General features: G+C 40.1%; 1 protein-coding gene across 1 annotated transcript in view; it reads left to right on the top strand.

The window, feature by feature from the left end:
• The window catches only part of LOC132403321 (regulator of G-protein signaling 7), a 469,317-nt gene that overhangs the window by 431,460 nt on the left and 17,166 nt on the right, over nucleotides 1-20,691 (top strand). Inside the window, exons 9-13 of the mRNA XM_059986772.1 lie at nucleotides 6,487-6,561; nucleotides 9,688-9,786; nucleotides 9,882-9,943; nucleotides 13,825-13,935; nucleotides 17,867-17,992. Of these exons, the coding sequence (XP_059842755.1) occupies nucleotides 6,487-6,561; nucleotides 9,688-9,786; nucleotides 9,882-9,943; nucleotides 13,825-13,935; nucleotides 17,867-17,992 (473 nt within the window). The remainder of the gene's footprint in view (nucleotides 1-6,486; nucleotides 6,562-9,687; nucleotides 9,787-9,881; nucleotides 9,944-13,824; nucleotides 13,936-17,866; nucleotides 17,993-20,691) is intronic.

Raw genomic sequence — 20,691 nt, 5'->3', positions numbered from 1 at the left:
AATGAGGCAGTCAGTGCCAGGGAATTGAAATTTGTGGAGGAGATTGAGAGAGCATGTGAAGTGTCATGGATGTAGGTTGGAGGGAAATAAATCAAGGGTAATAGAATGGAGTCGAGGTTTGCGGGCATGAGTTCAGTGGGGCAGGAGCAGGCAGAGACAATGGGCCTACCCAGACTGTCAAGTTTGTGGATCTTAGGTAGGAGGTAGAAACAAGCAGTGTGGAGAAAGGGAACTATGAGTCTGGTGACAGTGGATGGGAGTTCTCTAGAGTTGATGAAGTTAGTAATGGCATCAGAAACAGATTTTTGCTGGTCTGGTGAGGGTCCCTTTCAAAGGGTAGGTTAGAGGAGGTGTCTGAGAGTTGCTGCCTGGTCTCAGCAAGGTAAGGTTGGTCTGCCAGACCACAACAGCATCCCTTCTGTCTGTGGGTTCGATGATAAGGTTGGGGCTGGTGTGGTGCGGAGAAGGTGGAGGACAGTTCATTATTCTAAGATATAGAATTGCTACGAGGAAGTTGTCTGATTTTCTGCTACGCCAACAGTACGAGCCCATGGAATCAGTATACGCTTTACCTCTGTTATTTCATCAGATTCTTCTAAAATAATTACGATCAATTAGAGAACTTACATAAAGATTAACAGTTTAAAGAGAAGCCAAAATGTTTGTGAATAGATATAATTTTGGTTTTTATATTTTGTCTCTTGACAAAAAAAACTGAACATTCTCTTCAATTGTTTTGTGTTGTTTTTCTCAATTTATGTTGGGTTGACCTTAAATAATTCACATTTTAAGTTAAACAGGAATAATCTTCAATAAATTAACCTCCTGTTAAAAATAACAACAAATAAAAACAGCTTTTATGGCTTATACAGTTTTGCATATTTTAGATTTCCAGCAACAAAGAATTTGCAAGCTGCTGTATCTCTTGGCTTTAATGAAATGATCAGGACATAATTGAAGCAAATCTCAGCCATTCATTTAGCATTTCTCGAAATAGAATCCAATCACTGCACTGCACTATGTGGTAGAGGCAAGTTATTAATCCAGGAACTGCGTCATCAAGGGTGAGTTGTCAGAGTTTTCAGTAATTCTTCGAGCTTTATGACATGATAATCATGTGCAGAGGAGCCACCGAGAATATAAAAACAGAAATGCTGGGAAGATTTCTGGCAAGTCTGGCAGCATCTGTGGAGGGAGGAACAGATTCAAGTTGAGGCCATTGTCTGCTGCCTCTCCCATATTTCTTTTAAACCATAACTTTGATTCACCAATTTGCTGCAACTGGAGTCATATTAGTGGGTCAAGATTTTCCTCAAAGTTAATATTTTAACGTAGTGTTTGGTGCCAAGACACAGTGCAAAGATTATGCTTGCGTGCCATCCAGACAGATCAAGGTAGTACAAAGGGGAAAAAAAGGACAAAATGCAGAATATTCTAACTGGTTCATCCTGTGTGAAATTGGGACCATGCTGGCTCCCACATTCAGTTTCATTTTAACAGGTGAGCCCCTGGGCTAATTTCCTGGGTGAGGCTAGAGACACATTTCATAAGAGGAGACTCGTAGTTGAACTTAGGTGCCTTATTTACTGATGCAGAGAATTTAATCCATACCTGTTATATTTTTGTGTACCTCTATCATATTTCCCCTCATTTTCCTATGCTCCATGGAATAAAGTCCTAACCTATTCACCCTTTCCCTGTAGCTCAAGTTCTCAATTCTCAGCAACATCCTTGTAAATTTTCTCTGCACTCTTTCAATCTTATTGACATCTTTCCTGTGGGTAGGTGACCAGAACTGTACACAATGCTCCAAATTTGGCTTCACCAATGTGTTATACAACTTCAACATAATATCCCAGAACTTGAACCAAAACTCTGGTTTATGAAGGCTATTGTGCCAAAAGTTTTCTTTACAACCCTATTTACTGAAATGCCACTTTCAAGGAATTATGGGTCTTTTTTGTTGTACAGCATCTTGCTGTCCCCTAATTTTCACTGTGTAAGTCCAACTCTGGTTGAACGTCCCAAGATGTAACCCCTCATATTTGTCTGTATTGAATTCCACCTGCCATTTTTCAGCCCATTTTTCTGGTTGGTCCAGACCCCTCACTATCCACTGACCTCTCAATCTTGGTGTCATCCACATCTTTGCTGATCCAGTTTACCATATTATGATCCAAATCATTAATATGATTGATAAATAACAACATGCTCAGCACCAGACTCTGCGGCACACCACGAGTCACAGGGCTTCAGTCAGTGAGGCAACCGTATACTACCACTCTCTGGGCTCCTTCTGTGAAGTCAATGTCAAATCTAATTTACTACCTCATCCTGAAAGCCAAGTGACTGAACCTTCTGCACCAGCCTCCCATGTATATGCTTGACAATGGCCTTGCTAAGTAATCTCTCACAGGGTTAAAAATACTGCAATCGGGTCTGTAGCATCCAGCTGAGGTAGAAGTTGAAGCCTCTGCCTTCACCCTTCACAGGAAAGAGTCAAGATTTCAAGCTTCAAGTTTACTTATCACACATACACTGAAATCCCCAGCCCCACTGCCTTGTGGGCAGCCTCAGGAGAGACGAAGGCTACGGGAGTAAACCCAGACAGCAAATCCGGGGTGGAGCCCCCAAGGTAGCTGGATGTCACTGATAATCCTTCCAGCCATTTCTACAGCCAAGCTGGTGCCAAACATATTGCTTCACAAGATTTCCGTTGAACAACACTGATGAGGCCAAGAGGAGGTTCTTGTCAACTGTGCATCTCCGGATCTCCATACCTTCCACCTAGACTTGTGCCGATGATGATGATCACCCATTATCCTTCACGACAGATGGATGCCAACCAGCACATTGAAATATGCAGCAAAATGTATAGTTTGTGTTAACAACCAACACAACTGAGGATATGCTGGGGTTCACTGCAGGTGGTGTCACAGATTCTGGCACCAATTTAGCATGCCCACAATGCTCAGTAGAACATCAACGAACACAAACAGAACATACAAAGCAACAAGAGCAAAACAGGTCCATTCCTCACTCCCACACATACACAGTCCACTAACGCTAGGATAGGCCATCTTCTTCAGCTTCTGGCAGACTTGCTTTTGGACTCGGCCTTGAGGACTTTGGGCTTTAACTTCCCCAACACGGTTGCAGAGATTCGCAGACTTGGGTCTCTGGCCAACAGGCCTCGACTTCTGGATTTCCTATTCAACCCTCAGGCCTCTGTCCACAGCATCGACCCCATGGTCACTCTCACTAGGCCTCAAACTCCAGACTCACTGAAGACAGGACCACAAGCATTATACCTCGAACTCTGGTCTCACCGATTTGCAAACCCAGGTGTTCATCGGACCTCATTCATCCTGTCTGAACACAGCTCCATTTCTGGAAACTGCCAGCTACTCGCTGACCCGGGTGGGGTGGGGGGGGGGGGTCCACCAGCCCTCATCCACAAATGTCCCAAGTCCACATCACAAGCCTTTGAGCACAGAGCGAAGACTTAGACTTCTGCCTGACCTCTAATTCCGCACCATCTCTGTCCCTAAAACCTAACATGACCCCTAACTCCCCTCTCTATCCCCAAAACCATCCCTAGAAACCTAAACACCAGCTAAGAAATAACTAAATCAGAGGTGCAATCTCAATGGAAATCACAGCTCTGCCATCTTGGAAACATCTCCACAGATAGAACCAGCAATGTTCCCTCAATATGGCACTGTTGCCCCACTCCATATTTTTGTCTTGGCAAATTTCTCACTGCTTTGTTTGAGATTGTTAGCTGGCACAGAACTAAACATGCTCATTATTTAATGCTGAATGTCTAAAGCCCCACTGATTAGCTGATGAACTGAACTTCGCAACTGCTCACTGCCATCAGCATGATAACAGTCTCAGGATTCACTGTGCTTGGGTCTGAGGCCACACTGCCACCTGAAGGTATTGACTGGGCAGAGCAGATGTGCCATTTGGAAATAAATTATCAGCTAGACACAGATTTTTTCCGGAAAACAAGCTCAGAGAGATAAACATACAGAGCAGAGCCAACCTGCTTACTGTAACTATGTGGACGATTAATCAGGCTGCCCAAAGAAATGCATTTCCTTCTGTTTTTATGGCATCTACATCAGATGATAATTGGCATCCACACCTAGGAATACTTCGGAACGATAAAGGCACATAAACAGGACCATTGGGTGGTTTGTACAAGAACAGCATAATTCTTTTATGTTCTAGACTCAAAGGACTTTCTCCAGACACTTGGTCTGTGGAAAGAGGTCAGAGAAGTAGTGAGTGGGGGCTCACTACTTGCATGAGGAGATTAGCAGTGTCTTACACCATTTCTTGTGGTCTTTATCTGCTCTGATACTGAGTGGGGTGTATTGAAGTTATGGTATGGTGTCATGGGAATTAGTAGGTTAGGAGAGGGGAAGTTGCAATATGGGGTGAAGTACTTTGAACAGGTGGGAATAGTACACATCAAAACATCCATTCCTGCCACACCAGATACTGACCAATATGCTTATCAACAAAACTGCTCTATGGTGGATGCCATAGCACCTGTCATGCAGCTGGCCCTGACACACCTAGAAAACAAGGACACTTATGTCAGAATATTGTTTCTGGATTTCAATTCGGCATTCAACACTATTGTCCCACAGATCTTGGTGAACAAACTCCTGGATCGTCAGTCTAAACACACCACTGTGCAACTGGGTATTTGACTTCCTAACTAACACACCTCAGATAGTCAAGATGCGCAGTGCTCCTCCCTCTCCATCATCATCAACACCGGTGCCCGCAGGGGCTAAATGCTGAGCCCATTGCTGTCCACTCTGCTCACATGATTGCATGACCAAATACCCGAGTAATCACATTGTCAAGTTTGCCGATGGCAATGAAGAGATGGAGGTGCCTGGTGCCAGGCAAATAGCTCCTTCCTCAATGTCAATAAGACAAAGGAGATTGTTACTGACTTCAAGAGAACTTGCACCATTCCTAACATCAGCGGCACACCAGTGGAAGCTGCGAGCAGTGTCAAACTTCTGGGAGTGACCATCTTCTCATGTTCCCAGAACACATCCCACACAATCAAGAAAGCACACCGACGCCCTACTTTATGAGGAGACGGAAGAGAGCTGGACATACCAATACTCATGGCCTTCTACAGGTGGTGTACAATAGAGAGCATCCTAACATGCTGCATCACTGTACGGTACGGAAACTGCACTGCAGCATATAGGAAGGCCCTGCAACGGGTAAGCAAACCTGCCCATGCATCACCAGCACCAGTCAAGCCACTAACAAGAACATTTATACAGAAAGGTGCCAGAAAATGGCTAGCAATGTCATGAACGATCCCACCCACCCTGCTCTTGGATTGTCTGTCCCATGCCAACAGTACTACTTTTTCAGTCATCTTATGTACAGGCTCTCCTGAACCTGGCAACATTTTATGTACTGTATATACAATCAATCTATGTATATATAACCTATGTTATGTATTTATATATATTGTGTTTTTATTATTGTTTTCTTTATCTTATTGTTTTTTTTTGTGTGCTGCATCAGATCCGGAGTAACAATTATTTTGTTCTCCTTTACACTCATGTACTGGAAATGACATTAAGCAATCTTGAAGCTTGAAGTTTAAATTTAACAGAAGCCTACTTTAAATGAGTTCCTGGCCCTGAACCACAGGCTTGGGACCTCCATGGCATCATCCATTTAAATATCAGCAACATTATTGTTATGAAGGCTGACATCCGCTTAAATGACCCGTCTGTCTTACTGTGCCTGCATAAGTGAGTTTCATGTAATTTATGCCATTGTATGCCATCAAATACATAAGCAACATGGGATTTAGTTTTTATACTTGGGAGAAAAATTGCAAACATCAGAATTGATGTGATAAATGTACAGCCAGTTCTCCTGTTAAAAGTCCATTGTGTATCACTGTGCACAGTGGAATTTCTAGACTGTGAGATTGCCTTGACTTGTTTGAAATACCATTTTATCTCCTTTTATTTTCATTAACCATTTTTCTCCATTGGGAGCCTAATGGGCATTTTCTCTGGGAAAACTTGACGTCACTATACTTTTTTAACTGATTATATACTTTGGGTCAAATCATTTCTACAACACAAAGGAGCTGGATGAATATTACACAAAAGAAGCCCAGCGGGTATTCTGTAGCATACTGATGTACAGTTCCATACTGAGAGTTGCAATGTATTTTTGGGACCCAGTGCTCATCAAGTCATTTTATTAGTCTGTGCTTCATTTTTTCCTATATAATTAGACACTATTTTAAGAACATTTGAAATCTCAGGTCATTAGTGCAAAGTTTTGCTTTATTCATGTTCCTTATGTACAGAAATTCAATACTTTCTAGTGCATTTTCATGTACTACCTTATGTCAGATGCCTGTAGATGAAAGGTACGATAAGTATAAATTTAAAATTTGTTTCTTCTTGCTTTTAGCCAGGATGTGTAAATACTACTGAAGTGGACATAAAGAAATCTTCCCGAATGAGAAATCCTCACAAAACAAGAAAGGTAAAATATACTTTCAAAACTCCTGAGAAAAGATTGTTCAACTTACTATTCTGACAAGAGAAATATAGGGTCCAATGTGAAGCAGAGTACTGAGACAAAATATTGCAGATTCAGTATATTGGCAGCACACTGAGAATTCCAAAATATCAACAGAGCATTGTACAACCAAATGTATTGGCAGAACAACGTGAAACCTAAAGAACTGGTAGAATATAGCGGTGCCTAATTAATTGCTGAAATGTGTTGACAGAATATTGTAGGGCATTGTTTACTGAGAGACCAATGTAGAGCTGAGTGCATGTATCACTCATGCATTGGAAAAGCATGGTATCTAAAATAGAATCTAACACACTGGGAAACAAATTGGAAGCAATAAAGTGTATATCCTACCATGGCCCGATTTCTTGTTAGACAACTTATAGAAAAGTTATAAAAGAACTTTTTATCCAAATGCTCCAGATTATGGATCTGCCAGATAGATGAAGTAGGGGAAATGGTATGTTATCATTTCTACCATCAGGAAGGAGGTACAGAAGTCTGAAGACACACACTCAGTGAGTCAGGAACAGCTTCTTCCCTTCTTTCATCCAGTTTCTGCATGAACATTGAACTCATGGACACCAATTCACTACCTCTTCTTTCTATTTTGCATTACTTGTTTAATTTAACTATTATACACACACACACACACACATACATTTTTCTCTATTATTATGAATTGCATTCTACAAAGACAGCAAATATCACAACATATGACAGTGATATTAAACCTGATTCTGATTCTAAGTTATTGGTGTATTTTATTACATTAGACATCTTGTAAAACTGCAAATGGCTATGTTAAAATTGGTAATGTTAGAACCCATGATGGATAAATTTTTGAGTCATCGAAAAGTGAGGGACTCATAACAGCATCCAAACTACTCATTGTTTGCAGAATATAATGATACTATTAAGATCCTCCCTCATGCCAGCATTCCATGCGGTAATTATCTGAAGGCTCACCAAGCAGAGACAACTTAGAGTGCAGAGTCTGTATGTTCCTGTCAGGATTAAAGGCAAAGTGAATAAGAATAAGGAACCTTGGTTCTCGAGGGATATTGGAACTCTGATAAAGAAGAAGAGAGAGATGTATGACATGTATAGGAAACAGGGAGCAAATAAGGTACTTGAGGAGTATAAAAAGTGCAAAAAAATACTTAAAAAAGAAATTAGGAAGGCTAAAAGAAGACATGAGGTTGCTTTGGCAGTCAAAGTGAAGGATAATCCAAAGAGCTTCTACAGGAGTATTAAGAGCAAAAGGTTAGTAAGGGATAAAATTGGTCCTCTTGAGGATCAGAGTGGTCGGCTATGTATGGAACCAAAAGAAATGGGGGAGATCTTAAATGGTTTTGCATCTGTATTTACTAAGGAAACTGGCATGGAGTCAATGGAAATAAGGCAAACAAGTAGTGAGGTCATGGAACCTATACAGATTTAAGAGGTATATAAAATTATAATGGGTATAGATAGAGTGAATACAAGCAGGCTTTTCCACTGAGGCTAGAGGAGAAAAAAACCAGAGGCCATGGGTTAAGGGTGAAGGGGGAAAAGTTTAAAGCAGTGGTTCCCAACCTTTTCTATGACCCACACCCCTAGGAAATGTTTGATTAATGTCCGCACCCCATACAGAAGTAATATCACATTTGAAGATGAAGAAGTCTAATTTCTAATTTTTGAGCCACAAATTAAACCACATACAATACTGTGGGTAAACAAATTGAACTTAAAAAAATAAGCTTTTAACTCAGTGCATAAAATGAAATTATAAATTGAGCAATTAGATTCTAATTTATTCAGAAAAAATTGTAAACAGTAAATTGACGAGACTCCTCAACTCTGAGGTGTAACTTCCCAGGTAACACTGATGAGAATCCTCAATGCTGACTCGGGCAGCTGGAGACTGGAGTGTGCTTGGGACAAACATTACTACCACTTCTCAAGGCACGCTGGCAGCTGGCTGAGTGATGACCCGTGACTTGTCACTCAAGCACACAAGCCACTCTTTGTTGCACCCCTTGAAATTTCATCTCACATCCCCTGGGGGCGCGGGCAACCCCAGGCTGGGAACCCCTGGTTTAAGGGGAACATTGCGGGGCACTTCTTCACACAGAGAGTGTGGAATGAGCTGCCAGATGAAGTGGTAAATGCGGGCTCACTTTTAACATTTAAGAAAAACTTGGACAGGTACATGGATGAGAGGTGTATGGAGGGTTATGGGCCGGGTGCAGATCAGTGGGACTAGGCAGAAAAATGGTTCGGCACAGCCAAGAAGGGCCAAAAGGCCTGTTTCTGTGCTGTAATGTTCTATGGTTCTAAGCTTGCAATTCAGTTGGAAATGAAGAGTGATCAAAGTCAAGCTTGATTTTATTGTCAAGTGCACAATTACAGGTATGCACAGATGAAATGAAAAACTTACTCGCAGCATCATCACAGGTATATAACATCATATAAGTAACATTAATAACAAAAGCCTAAATTAACCATAAGTTATAAATAATTATGACTAATAAAGCAATCTATTTTATTCCAAAGTAGACATAGTTTTCATAGTGATCATAATCACACATCAAGTTCAGTTTATTGTCATATGTACAAGTACAGTGAGGGACAGGTGCAATACAAAACTTGCTTGCTGTGGCATCAGAGTATGGATGCAAAACAACACACGAAACATAAGTTATGCCGGACACCAAATGTGATTTCTTCTTAGGCCTTGGTCCTTAATGCTGATCAATTTGGATCGAGGAAGGCAGCGAAACTTCCTAGAACTTTTCAGACAGCTTCTTAAAGCTATACTTCATCTATTATACCTGTCTAGTTAGCTGTAAGTAACTCTAAATTACCAATTGCTTTAAACTAGTCATAGTTAGGGGAATCAGTAAATTGTGGCTGAATTAAGCAAATATTTTGTAACTCCATGAAAGGACTCCAGAAAGCTCCTATTGAGTGGTGAACTCCCTTGTAGAGGGTTCTTGCTTCTATTTCATAAAATCCCCATGTGTACTAAAAGCCAAAGTCAGCTAGATATGAGGCAAGCCAGGGACTTACACTTCCAAATTATTCTTATTTCCATCTTGTGTTTAGTCTGTCTATGGATTACAAAATGATGTCCGAGGTCACAGTCCTACTCATGTCCCTGCGCCAGAAGCAAAGCAGCCGACAGTAGAAGAGCTACATCAGCAGGTGAGTAGTATTGATCAGGTGAGTAGCAGAAGTGTTATATAAGAGCAATGTTGTACAATTTTGTGAGTTTATTTTGATGTACTTTCCTTTTACAGATAAAATTCTGGCAAATGCAGCTGGACAGGCATCGGTTAAAAATGTCAAAGGTTGCAGAAAGGTAGGGTTCGATTTTCCATTTCATAATTTGCAGATGTTTCTTTGATTTTTGGCCATCTTCTCTATACTAGACATAATATGTTAATCATGCTTCATGCCTGCATATGTTAGCCCGTTACTTCCAATACTTGCATCAGACCTTCACCCATAGATTCTATCAATTGGTAGTATTTTGAATGCCTTGCATTCAAATCCAAATCTGGACCTTAAATATATTAATCAGACTGAAATTTTAGTGAAGAAGTGTTGCATTGTGAGAACAATCACCTTTTGCTTCAGATATTAATCAGAATATAGATCTGGTTGCAGTTTCAAAAAGAAAAGTAAGTTCCAACAAAGTCATGGCCAACATCTAGTAATCAATATACTATAAAGGACAATTGACTGGTCATTCATAGCTCTGCTCTTCGTTCTGCACAGTCTTTTTGGGACTTATTATGGGGTAAACATTGCTATATAAATAGCATTAAATACTGTACCATAGAAATACAATTCTTCCCTTTATCCCACCAGCCTTATTACCTCTTCTCTTTTGCCTCCCCACCCTTTAATCTGCCCAACACTTGCACATTCTTCCTTCCCATTTCCCATCTCAGCTCCTACTCTTTATTCAATGGCCCACTTTGGACTCTCCTCTCCTTTCAGAGTCAATCTACTTCAGCCTTTTGTCACTTCCACCTATAAACTCCCAGATTCTTACATCTTTCCTGCTCTCCTCCAATCACACACCTCTCAGATGGATTCACCAATCACCTGCCAGCACTTCCTTCATCCATTTTCACCCAGTTGCTTTTTTCTCCTGCCCTCCTCACGAAACAATCCTGATGAAGGATCTAGACCCATAAATATTGCCTTTTTCCCTCCAGAGATGCTGCCTCATCCACAGAGTTCCTCCAGCATTTTGAGTGTTCTTCATATAAATTCCATCCACTCATTCCAGATTAACAGAACATTCTGACAATCTTACTTCTGCTCAGGAAACAAATATTTTGACTTCTTTCTTTTCCCATTTGAATAAGCCATTGAGTTATAGAGAAGTACAGCACAGAAACAGGCCCCTTGGCCCATCTAGCCCATTCTGAAACCATTTAAACTGCCTTTTCCCATCAACCTGCACTGAGACCATGGCCCTTCATACCCTTACTACCATGTACATATCCAAACTTCTCTTAAGTGGCGAAATGAAGCTGGCAGCTCACTCCACACTCTTACAACCCTCTGAATGAAGTTGTTTCTCCTCATGTTTCCCTTAAGCTTTCATCCTTAGCCTATGAACTCTAGTTGTAGTCCCACCCAATCTCAGTGAAAAAAATCTTCTTGCAGCGACTCTATATATACCCCTCATAATTTTGTATAACTTTCCTCTCAATCTTCTGGATTCTAAAAAATACAGTCCTAACCTATTTGATCTTTCCTTATATCTCAGGTCTTCCAGACCCGACAACACCATTGTAAATTTTTCTGTACTCTTTCACCCTGGTTTACATCTTTCCTGTAGATAGGTGACCAAAACTGCACTCCATACTCACCAACATCTTATACAACTTCAACATAACATCCCACCTTCTCTACTCAATACATGTACTTATGAAGGCCGAAATGCCAAAAGCTCTATTTATGACCCTGTCTACCTGTGACACCACTTTCAATGAATTATGTACCTTTATTCCCAAGTCCCCTTGTTCTACCACACTCTTCAGTGCCCTGCCTTCACTAGATAAGACCTACCCTGGCTGGTCCTACTGAAGTGCAAACCATCGCACTTGTCTGACATTTTTCCAGCTGATCCAGATCCTGCTGCAAGCCATGATAGTCTTTCTCACTGTCCACTACACCCCCAATCTTAGAGTCATTCGCAAATTTGCTGATCCAGTTAACTACATTATCATCCAGATCATTGATATGGATGACAAACAACAATGGACCCAGCACCAATCCCTGCAGCACACCACTAGTCACAGGCCTCCAGTCAGAGAGGCAGCCCTCTACTATCACTCTCTGGCACCTCCCACAAAGCCAATGTCATGCAGTTTACTACCTTATTCTGAATGCCCCCCTCACCGGACACCCTGCAGTTTGTGTACCATCCTAACTGCTCAACAGATGACATCATTGCCACCACCCTCCACCTGGCCCTAACCCACCTGGACAAAAAAGACACATACCGTTCAGATGCTGTTCGTAGACCAGTTCCGCATTCAACACAATCATCCATCAGAAACCGATTGGAAAGCTGAGCCTACTGGGCCTGAACACCTCCCTCTGCAACTGGATCCTAGACTTCCTGAATGGGAGAACTCAGTCAGTCCAGATCAGAAGCAGCATCTCCAACACCATCACACTGAGCTTGGTGGCCACCCAGGGCTGCGTGCTCAGTCCACTGCTGTTCACTCTGCTGATCCATGACTGTGCTGCAACACACAGCTCGAACCACATCATCAAGTTCGCCGATGACATGACCATGGTGGACCTCATCAGCAAGATCGATGAGTCAGCTTACAGAGAGGAGGTGCAGCGGCTAACGGACTGGTGCAGAGCCAACAACCTGTCTCTTAATGTGAACAAAACAAAAGAGATGGTTGTTGACTTCAGGAGGGCACGGAGCAACCACTTCCCGCTGAACATCGACGGCTCCTCAGTAGAGATCGTTAAGAGCACCAAGTTTCTTGGTGTTCACCTGGCGGAGAATCTCACCTGGTCCCTCATCACCAGCTCCATAGCAAAGAAAGCCCAGCAGTATCTCTACTTTCTGTGAAGGCTGAGGGAAGTCCATCTCCCACCCCCCACCCCCACCATCCTCATCACATTCTACAGGGTTTGTATTGAGAGCATCTTGAGCAGATGCATCACTGCCCGGTTCGGAAATTGCACCATCTCGGATTGCAAGACCCTGCAGCAGATAGTGAGGTTAGCTGAGAAGATTATTGGGGTCTCTCTTCCCGCCATCATGGACATTTGCACTACCTGCTGCATCCGCAAAAGAAACAGCATTATGCACCCCTCATACAATCTCTTCTCCCTCCTGCTGTCTGGGAAAAGCATTCGGGCTCTCACGACCAGACTATTGTAACAGTTTCTTCCCCCAAGCTATCAGACTTCTCAATACAATATCGAAGCCTAGACTGACACCTTGCCCTATTGTCCTGTTTATTATTTATTGTAATGCCTGCACTGTTTTTGTGCACTTTATGCAGTCTAGTGTAGGTCTGTAGTCTAGTGTAGCTTTCTCTGTGTTTTTTTTACATAGTTCAATCTACTTTTTGTACTGTGTCATGTAACACAATGGTCCTGAAAAATGCCTCATTTTTACTATGTACTGTACCAGCATTTATGGTCGAAATGACAATAAAAGTGACTTGACTTGAAGTGTTCTCCTGCATTTCTTGTATTGAATAAGCACCTCATTTATTCTGACTTGCCTATACCTGCCAGGCATCTCCTTTTTTCTCTTTACAGGGGCCTCAAAATCCCTTGAAAACCAAGGTCCCATACATTTGTTATCTTTACTTTTTATTCTGTCAGGAACATACAAACTTTGTTCTCTCAAAATCTCATTTTTGAAGGCCTCCCACTTTCCAAGTACCCCCTGTCCAGAAAACAGCCTGACCCGATCCACACTTGCCAGTCTGAACACGTCAAAGTTAGATGGATAAAATATTCACAAATCATAGACATATTGTGCTGTATACTGTATCATGCAGAAAAGATTTAATGTCTCTTCTGTCATATTCACAGAAACTCCAGGAACAGTCATCTTCATTTGAATTTCTTATTGCTATATTTGAAGACCAATTAACCCTCTATTTAGAAACTGTAGTAATTGGTATGATAATCACGCATGCAGGATGCTTTTATCTCATGAGCTGTTTATTTTGATTTTAGTCTGATAGGATACACAGAGCAGTATATGGAATTTGATCCATTTCTCATAAGCCCTGAACCTTCAAACCCGTGGACGTCTGATGACATTTCCTTCTGGGAGCTGGAAGCAAGGTCTGTCTTTACTTTGCTTCTTCTACTTGAAAAATGGCAGGCATTCCTTAAATTCCATAGGCTGAGTAGCCCAAAGTCTGTCTACCCTTGAATGCATCAGGTTTTAAAAGAGCTGTATAAATTTAATGTTGTTAGATAAGTAACTAAGTTTTAAGAAACCTTTGGTTTTACATTATACCTTGCCTTTCTGCATTCTTTTCCAACACAATGCTTGTTTGTTTGTCATTCCCTGTATTGCACATCGACTAGATAAACTGCTGCTGAGCAGAGACAGTCTGTGTTGACTCCTTTAGCTTGGAAAGACTTCAATTTTTATACTGCACTGGTAACTATGAACATTAGAATACTTACTAGATAGATTTTTATACATGTATCACATTCTAAACAACATAGAAATCATTGAAATGTTTTCAGTTACTTCGAATATGAGTTCTCATTAGAGCTAGGATTTCATACTTACTGATAGCAAGAGAAAAGAACTGATGCAAAGTGGTAAATTATGCACTTTTACTACCATTCATTAAAGTTTTCTTTGTTCTGTATCATTTGAAAATGTTTGATAGTTCAATAAATTGACTGCAAGTGATATTGATCCATTTCACTATCCAAACAGGTCATAATGTTTTCCATTGACTTAAATTAGAGTGAAATCCGTAGGAACCAGATGTAAATGTTCAATTGCATGGACCTCCATATCTGACTTTAAAAAATACTCGCTCCAGTGCCCTCCACTGGAACATGTGCTCTTACATCAAACAAGGATATTGACAGGTGTTATATTATAAAGTCAGTTGAATTACCAAATTACAGCTGTATCATATTGAGTTAACTGTTTTGTGTGGATTACTTCAGACCAGAGGCATTAAAAACTAAAGTTTTGTTACTTTCCTTTTCCTTCCCCTGATGAAGAACTTTCAATATTGGTTAAAATATAGTGAAGCTTAAGTAGTAAATGTATCTGGTTTAATTGACCCAGACATTGGATTTTCTAAATTCTATTTTGCATACTACTTGTAATACTGCTATAGCTGAAGAATCTTTAGCCTCCACTTTCCTTGCTATATTAAATTCTATTAAGTGCATCTTGTTAAAGATTAGGACGAAAAGGTATCAAATCTTCTTAAATTTCTCTAAATTTGTAAAAGAAAGTAACAAAGTTTTTAATTCAAGGAAAGCAGAAACTCTTAATCTTGAAAAAGACACCCATGGCAGATTGAGATCCAGAGCTGTCTCATGAAGTGTCTCTGTGGAATGTGTGTTTAGATAAGTTGAGACACCAAGGTTCCAAAATTCAGATACTTCAGTTTGCTATTTTAATATCAAATGGATTCTGAGATAACAGGGAAAGCTTCCAATAGCTGCAGGAATGTTATTGCGTAGCTGCACTGTTTAAAGGATAAAGGGTCTGTGCCAATCTTCTGTGTGGAGAACAACAGGCTCCCTAGACCACTTCCTTAAGGACTTGTTTAATACAAAGGATAACGTAATGGTCCTTAAAAGCGAAGATATATGTTTACCTCCATGTATCTCTCTATCTCTACACTGTCATATCTCCGTACATTAAAAACTTGGTTAGAATTTTCTGAATATTTCTGCGTCCTCAATTAAACATTCCGACACTAAATGGAACAATTGTTCCTTAATCATAGCTTATATCATGCCTATAACCAGAATATTTTAAAAGCATTATTTTATTAAAATACATTAAAGGATATTGTATCAAGAAACAGGATGTTAAATTAAGACAGTATATTTTGCTGCTAGAATGACATTTATTTTGTCTATTAATCAATGGCATAATAGTGTTGATTGTTTAGTTTAATAGATCTAATGAATAGGTTTAACATTTTGTTACATAAATCTTTAAAGGAACCAAAATACGAACAGGTTCATTTATTTTCTAAAAATTGCCTGGAAAGTGAACACATTTAATACATAATTTGCATGTAAAAGCCATTTCATTCATGTTAGATTGTGCTAGTGATCGTTCTGGGTCAATTAGCAACCATCATACAATAATCACAGTTCTGGATGCTCTTCACTTTACTGCCTCTGAAGTGCACCCACTACCAGATGTTCATTGAAGTTTATTACCATCACTTCAGCATTTTACAAACTGAATTTTACAGGTGCATACCTGTGACCTAGACTTTTCATTTACAGTAAATCAAGGTGTAAACCCCATAGAGAGTCATCAAAGAGATGCAAATTAAAAGTTTTCCACGGGAAAAAGACAATTTGCCGACATTCTCTGCCCAAGCATCAGTGACAATGATCTCTACATCTCTACATTATGCACCTTAATGCTGTCCCCAGGTTATAAATATCTAACTGATCGATACACCTATGTACAAGCAAGCTCCCATTATATTATTAAATTCAAAAGTCTGACATAAGAGTATTTGCTTGTTGCTACGAGTGGCAGAAGCAGTTGTCTCTCTCCCTCCACATTTACTAATTACCCATCTGCTTTTAATTTCATTTATTACAATATTGTGGAAGTATGGTTACCATTCTGAGTAATTTTCTGACTTAATAGATGAAATCTATAAAAATGGACCCTGTTTGTTACTCAAGGTAGTTTGTACTATGATAATTGTTTCTTTGATAAACTTATGTTGCATGACATGGGACTGAATGAGGACACATCCTTTCCACAGAAGAGAGTGCACATCAGGTTTTCCTCAGGTCCATGGAAGCCTTTTATGGAAAGAGTATTTTCATCTCTGTGGTAAATGAATTAGTAATATGGCCGTTGCAGTTTGTGCAGAAAATTTGTCATTGGGAACAACTCAGAGGAAAATTGATGACAGGATTTCAGTTAAGAAGCCTCGTAATGATTTTTTTCTCGATCAATTCCCTGATTTTCTATGCATGTCATTCAATTGGTGTCAATTTACCACAGCCAAAAGAGAATGAACACCAATATCTTGCCAATGTAAACAAATAGGTGAGTTCAGGAAAAGTTGTCTTGTTATCAACCTTCAGATTTCTTCCTCTCGTGAATTCTGCATTATTAATCTACACTGGTTTTCACAGTTGGTAGAAGGTAGTTTTTTTTTTCCTTCTCCCAGACCCAAAGTACCTGGATGAGGCTGGAAAATGGGTAGCACCTAGAAATCCATTCTGATTTTATAGGACTAAAAAGGATGTACCATCGTATCTGCATACTGCTTTCAATTCCATTGACTCAATTCAATGTTTCATGTTGCTTAACACTGGCAGCCAGAATGAATTTCCAATGCATCGTTGAAGATTATGAGGAGATCCAAGAGGTTATTCATAATGTTGAAAGGCTTTGGGAAAAAAAGGGAAAACAAATATCTCCATTTAGTTAGTGAGTTCATAACCAGAGGGTATAAAATAAGGATCAGCATGACAAATCCAGAGGGAGAAATCAGAGAATTCTTCTCATACAGAAATGCCGGATCACAGTAGATGCAGTGGAGGAAACAGTTTCCAAAATGCATTTTAAAAGTAAAATGGATAGGTATTTGGAAATTAAACATTTACCCATGTGTAGAAAGAGACAAGATGATGAAACTAAGTTACTGTACATTGGCTATCTTTCCTGTTTGCTGGGATTTTTTGTCAATATAAGGAATATGAAACAGTTTGAAATTACATTTATAAATCCAATCCATCTACATACAGATTTACCAACAATATCTCATCCTAAACTAAAAAATCAGATAGTAATTATAAATTATTTTTAAAAGTATTAATTTTTAAAAGGAAGAAATTGAATGAGATCATCCATTTCACCATGGTTTTTGTTGAAGGCTAATTATAAAAGCATTTATTGTTTCGAAGGTAGCGCATTGACTGAAGATCCTATTAACGCTTGTAGTTTTTTGAAGCCCAAATGCACAAGTGCAACTTGCTGCTGTTGTTAATAACTCTTAAGAATCTTTACCACTTGTGTTTGCAGCAAGGAACCATACGGACAGAGAGTAAAGCGATGGGGTTTCTGCATTGATGAAGTTTTAAAAGATCCCGTTGGCCGTGAACAGTTTCTTAAATTTGTGGAGTCTGAGTTCAGTTCTGAGAACCTCCGGTATGTACAGCAGCATTCTTCCCAGGGGAAAGTGACCAAACTAATATCAAAACTGTTTATCCCTAGTAAAATCCTCTCAGAGCTTACATGAAGTCTCCAGGGCCGAATGGTATTTAACTTTGATTATTGAGAGAAGCATAGGATGCGATTGTTGGGAACTTGATGATGACTTTTGTGTCTTTCTAGCCACAAGTGAGGTCCTGGAGGACTTGTGAGTAGTTAATGTTCTTTTGTTATTCAAAAAGGAAATATGGATAATCCTGGAAACTATAGACAATGAGTCTCACACCATTGGTAGGAAAGCGATTGGAGGGATTCTTAGGGAAGGAATTATGAGCCTTTGAAAAGCCATTAGGGAAAGTCAGCAATGCCTTATCCACAGCAGGCCGTATCTTACTAACTTGATTGCAGATGAGACAGGCTGTGACCGAACTGTGGATATGTCAACATGGATTTTAGCAAGGATTTTGATAAGGCCCCTCATGGTAGGCTCACTGAGAAGACTAATATGCATGGGATCCATAGTGAATTGGCTATTTTAATTCAGAACTGGCTTGGTCATAGAAGACAGAGGGAAGTGGCCATGCATCTGTTTTCTATCCGCATTGTGTTCTGTGTTGCATGTTTATTACGTTCATTATAGTAGTTAGTCATGTGGGTGTGGGTGAGGAGATTAGTTACATAGTCATGCTTTTTTCTGGGCAACTTAAAGTTGGGGACAGTTAGGTGTCATATCTTTTGTTGACTGCCTAACTTTGCTTAATTACATTTGAAATTTTTTAAGGACATTTAATATCGCTGGCTTTAATTCCATAAGTTTCGTCACTTCAAGACTGTGTGCTTTACTCATTGCTAATAAAGGATCAAATACATCTCTTCTACTTTTTTGAACATTATTATTGGATTGATCAGAGGGTGTATCACATTAGGATAACTACCTATGTAGAACCATTGCCCTCTTCTTCTGGGACCAGAAGCGGCATTGCCAATACAGTGGTCAATGAAATTTATTCTGTCTAGAGGTCAGTGGCTAGTGGTGCTCCACAGGGATCCATACTGCAAACTCTGCTGCTTGTGATTATGCATAAATGAACTGCATGAAAATGTGAATGGGTGGGTTAGTAAGTTTACAGACAATACGAAGACTGGTGATGTTGTGGATAATGCGGAAAATTGCCAAAGGATACTGTGGGATACAGATCAGTTACAAACATGGGCAAAGAAAAGGCAGGAGAAGTTTAACCAAGCCAAATGTGAAGTGTTCACTTCGGGTCATCAAATATAAAGTGACAATACAGTACACTGTACAGTGCTGATATGCAGAGGGATATTGGGATCCATGTCCACCCTCCCTGAAAGTGATTGCACACATTGATAGAATGGTTAGGAATCCATATGGTATGCTTGCCTTTCTTAAATTACCTCTGTTGCAGCTTGATTTAGTGGCACAGTAGCATAGTGGTTAGCACAATGCTTTACAGTGCATACAACCTAGGTTCAATTCTCGGTGCTGCCTGTATGGAGTTTGTATGTTCTCTCCGTGACCGTATGAATTTCCTCCAGGTGCTCCAGTTTCCTCTGTGGTCCAAAGACATACCAGTTGGTAGGTTAATTGACCATTGTAAATTGCCCCATGTTTGGGCTCAAATTAAATCGGCAAATTACTGCGTGGCATGGCTCAAAGGGCCAGAAGAGCGAATTCCACACCATATCTCAAAAAAAAACAATAAAATAAAATTTAACTCTGGTTTGGCTGCATCTGAAGTAATACAGTCAGTTCTGGTCATTCCATTATAGGAAGGATGTCAAGATTTTGAAGGGGACACAGATGAGGGTTACAGGCTGCTGCTGGATTACAGGGCGTGTGCTGTAAGGTAAAGTTGGGCAAAGCTGTGTTGTTTTCTCTGGAGTGGCAGAGGCTGAGGGGAAACCTGAGAGAAATTTAATATTGTGAAAGGTATAGTTGGTACCTTCTTTTCTATGCTCAAAATATCTAATATGAGAAGGCATGCATTCAAGTTGAGAGGAGGGCAAGTCTTTTTTTGTACAGAGAGCGAATGGTGCCAGAGCTGGACTGCCAGGAGTAGAGGTGAAGGCAAATATGATAGAGACATTTAAGAGATTCTTAGATGGGCACATGAATATCCAGGAAATGGAAGGTTATGATAATATATAAGCAGAATGGGCCAGTTTAACTGGGCACTTCATTACTAGTTTATTTAGTTCAGCACAGCATCATGGCCGGAATGGCTTGTAACTCTGTTGTACTGATGGAAATCCTATGCTGATATCAACTGCATATTCAACAGCATTGTGCTACTAATGCACGTTTTTCATAAAGTTCAATTTAGCCTAATCTGGATTGTTGATCGAAATAAGCTGGAGAGAGATTTAAACTTAGTCAGCTCCACCATGGGCACTGGCATTGTAGGGTCAATGGAGTGATGACTCAAAAGGGTGACATCCAGCATTAAGGACCCCAATCACCCAGGTCATGCCTTGTTTTCATTGCTACCATCAGGGAGGAAGTACAGGAGCCTGAAGGCACACACTCAGCAATTCAGGAACAGCTTCTTCCTCTCTGCTGTCCTATTTTTGAATGGACTTTGAACCCATGAGCACTACTTCACTACTTCCTCATTTCTATTTTTGCACTATTTATTTAACTATTTTATATATTATTTTTTACCGTAATTCTC

Source organism: Hypanus sabinus, chromosome 12 (assembly GCF_030144855.1).
Source record: "Hypanus sabinus isolate sHypSab1 chromosome 12, sHypSab1.hap1, whole genome shotgun sequence".
Taxonomy (NCBI): Eukaryota; Metazoa; Chordata; class Chondrichthyes; order Myliobatiformes; family Dasyatidae; genus Hypanus; species Hypanus sabinus.
This window is presented reverse-complemented; position numbering and strand designations above follow the sequence as displayed.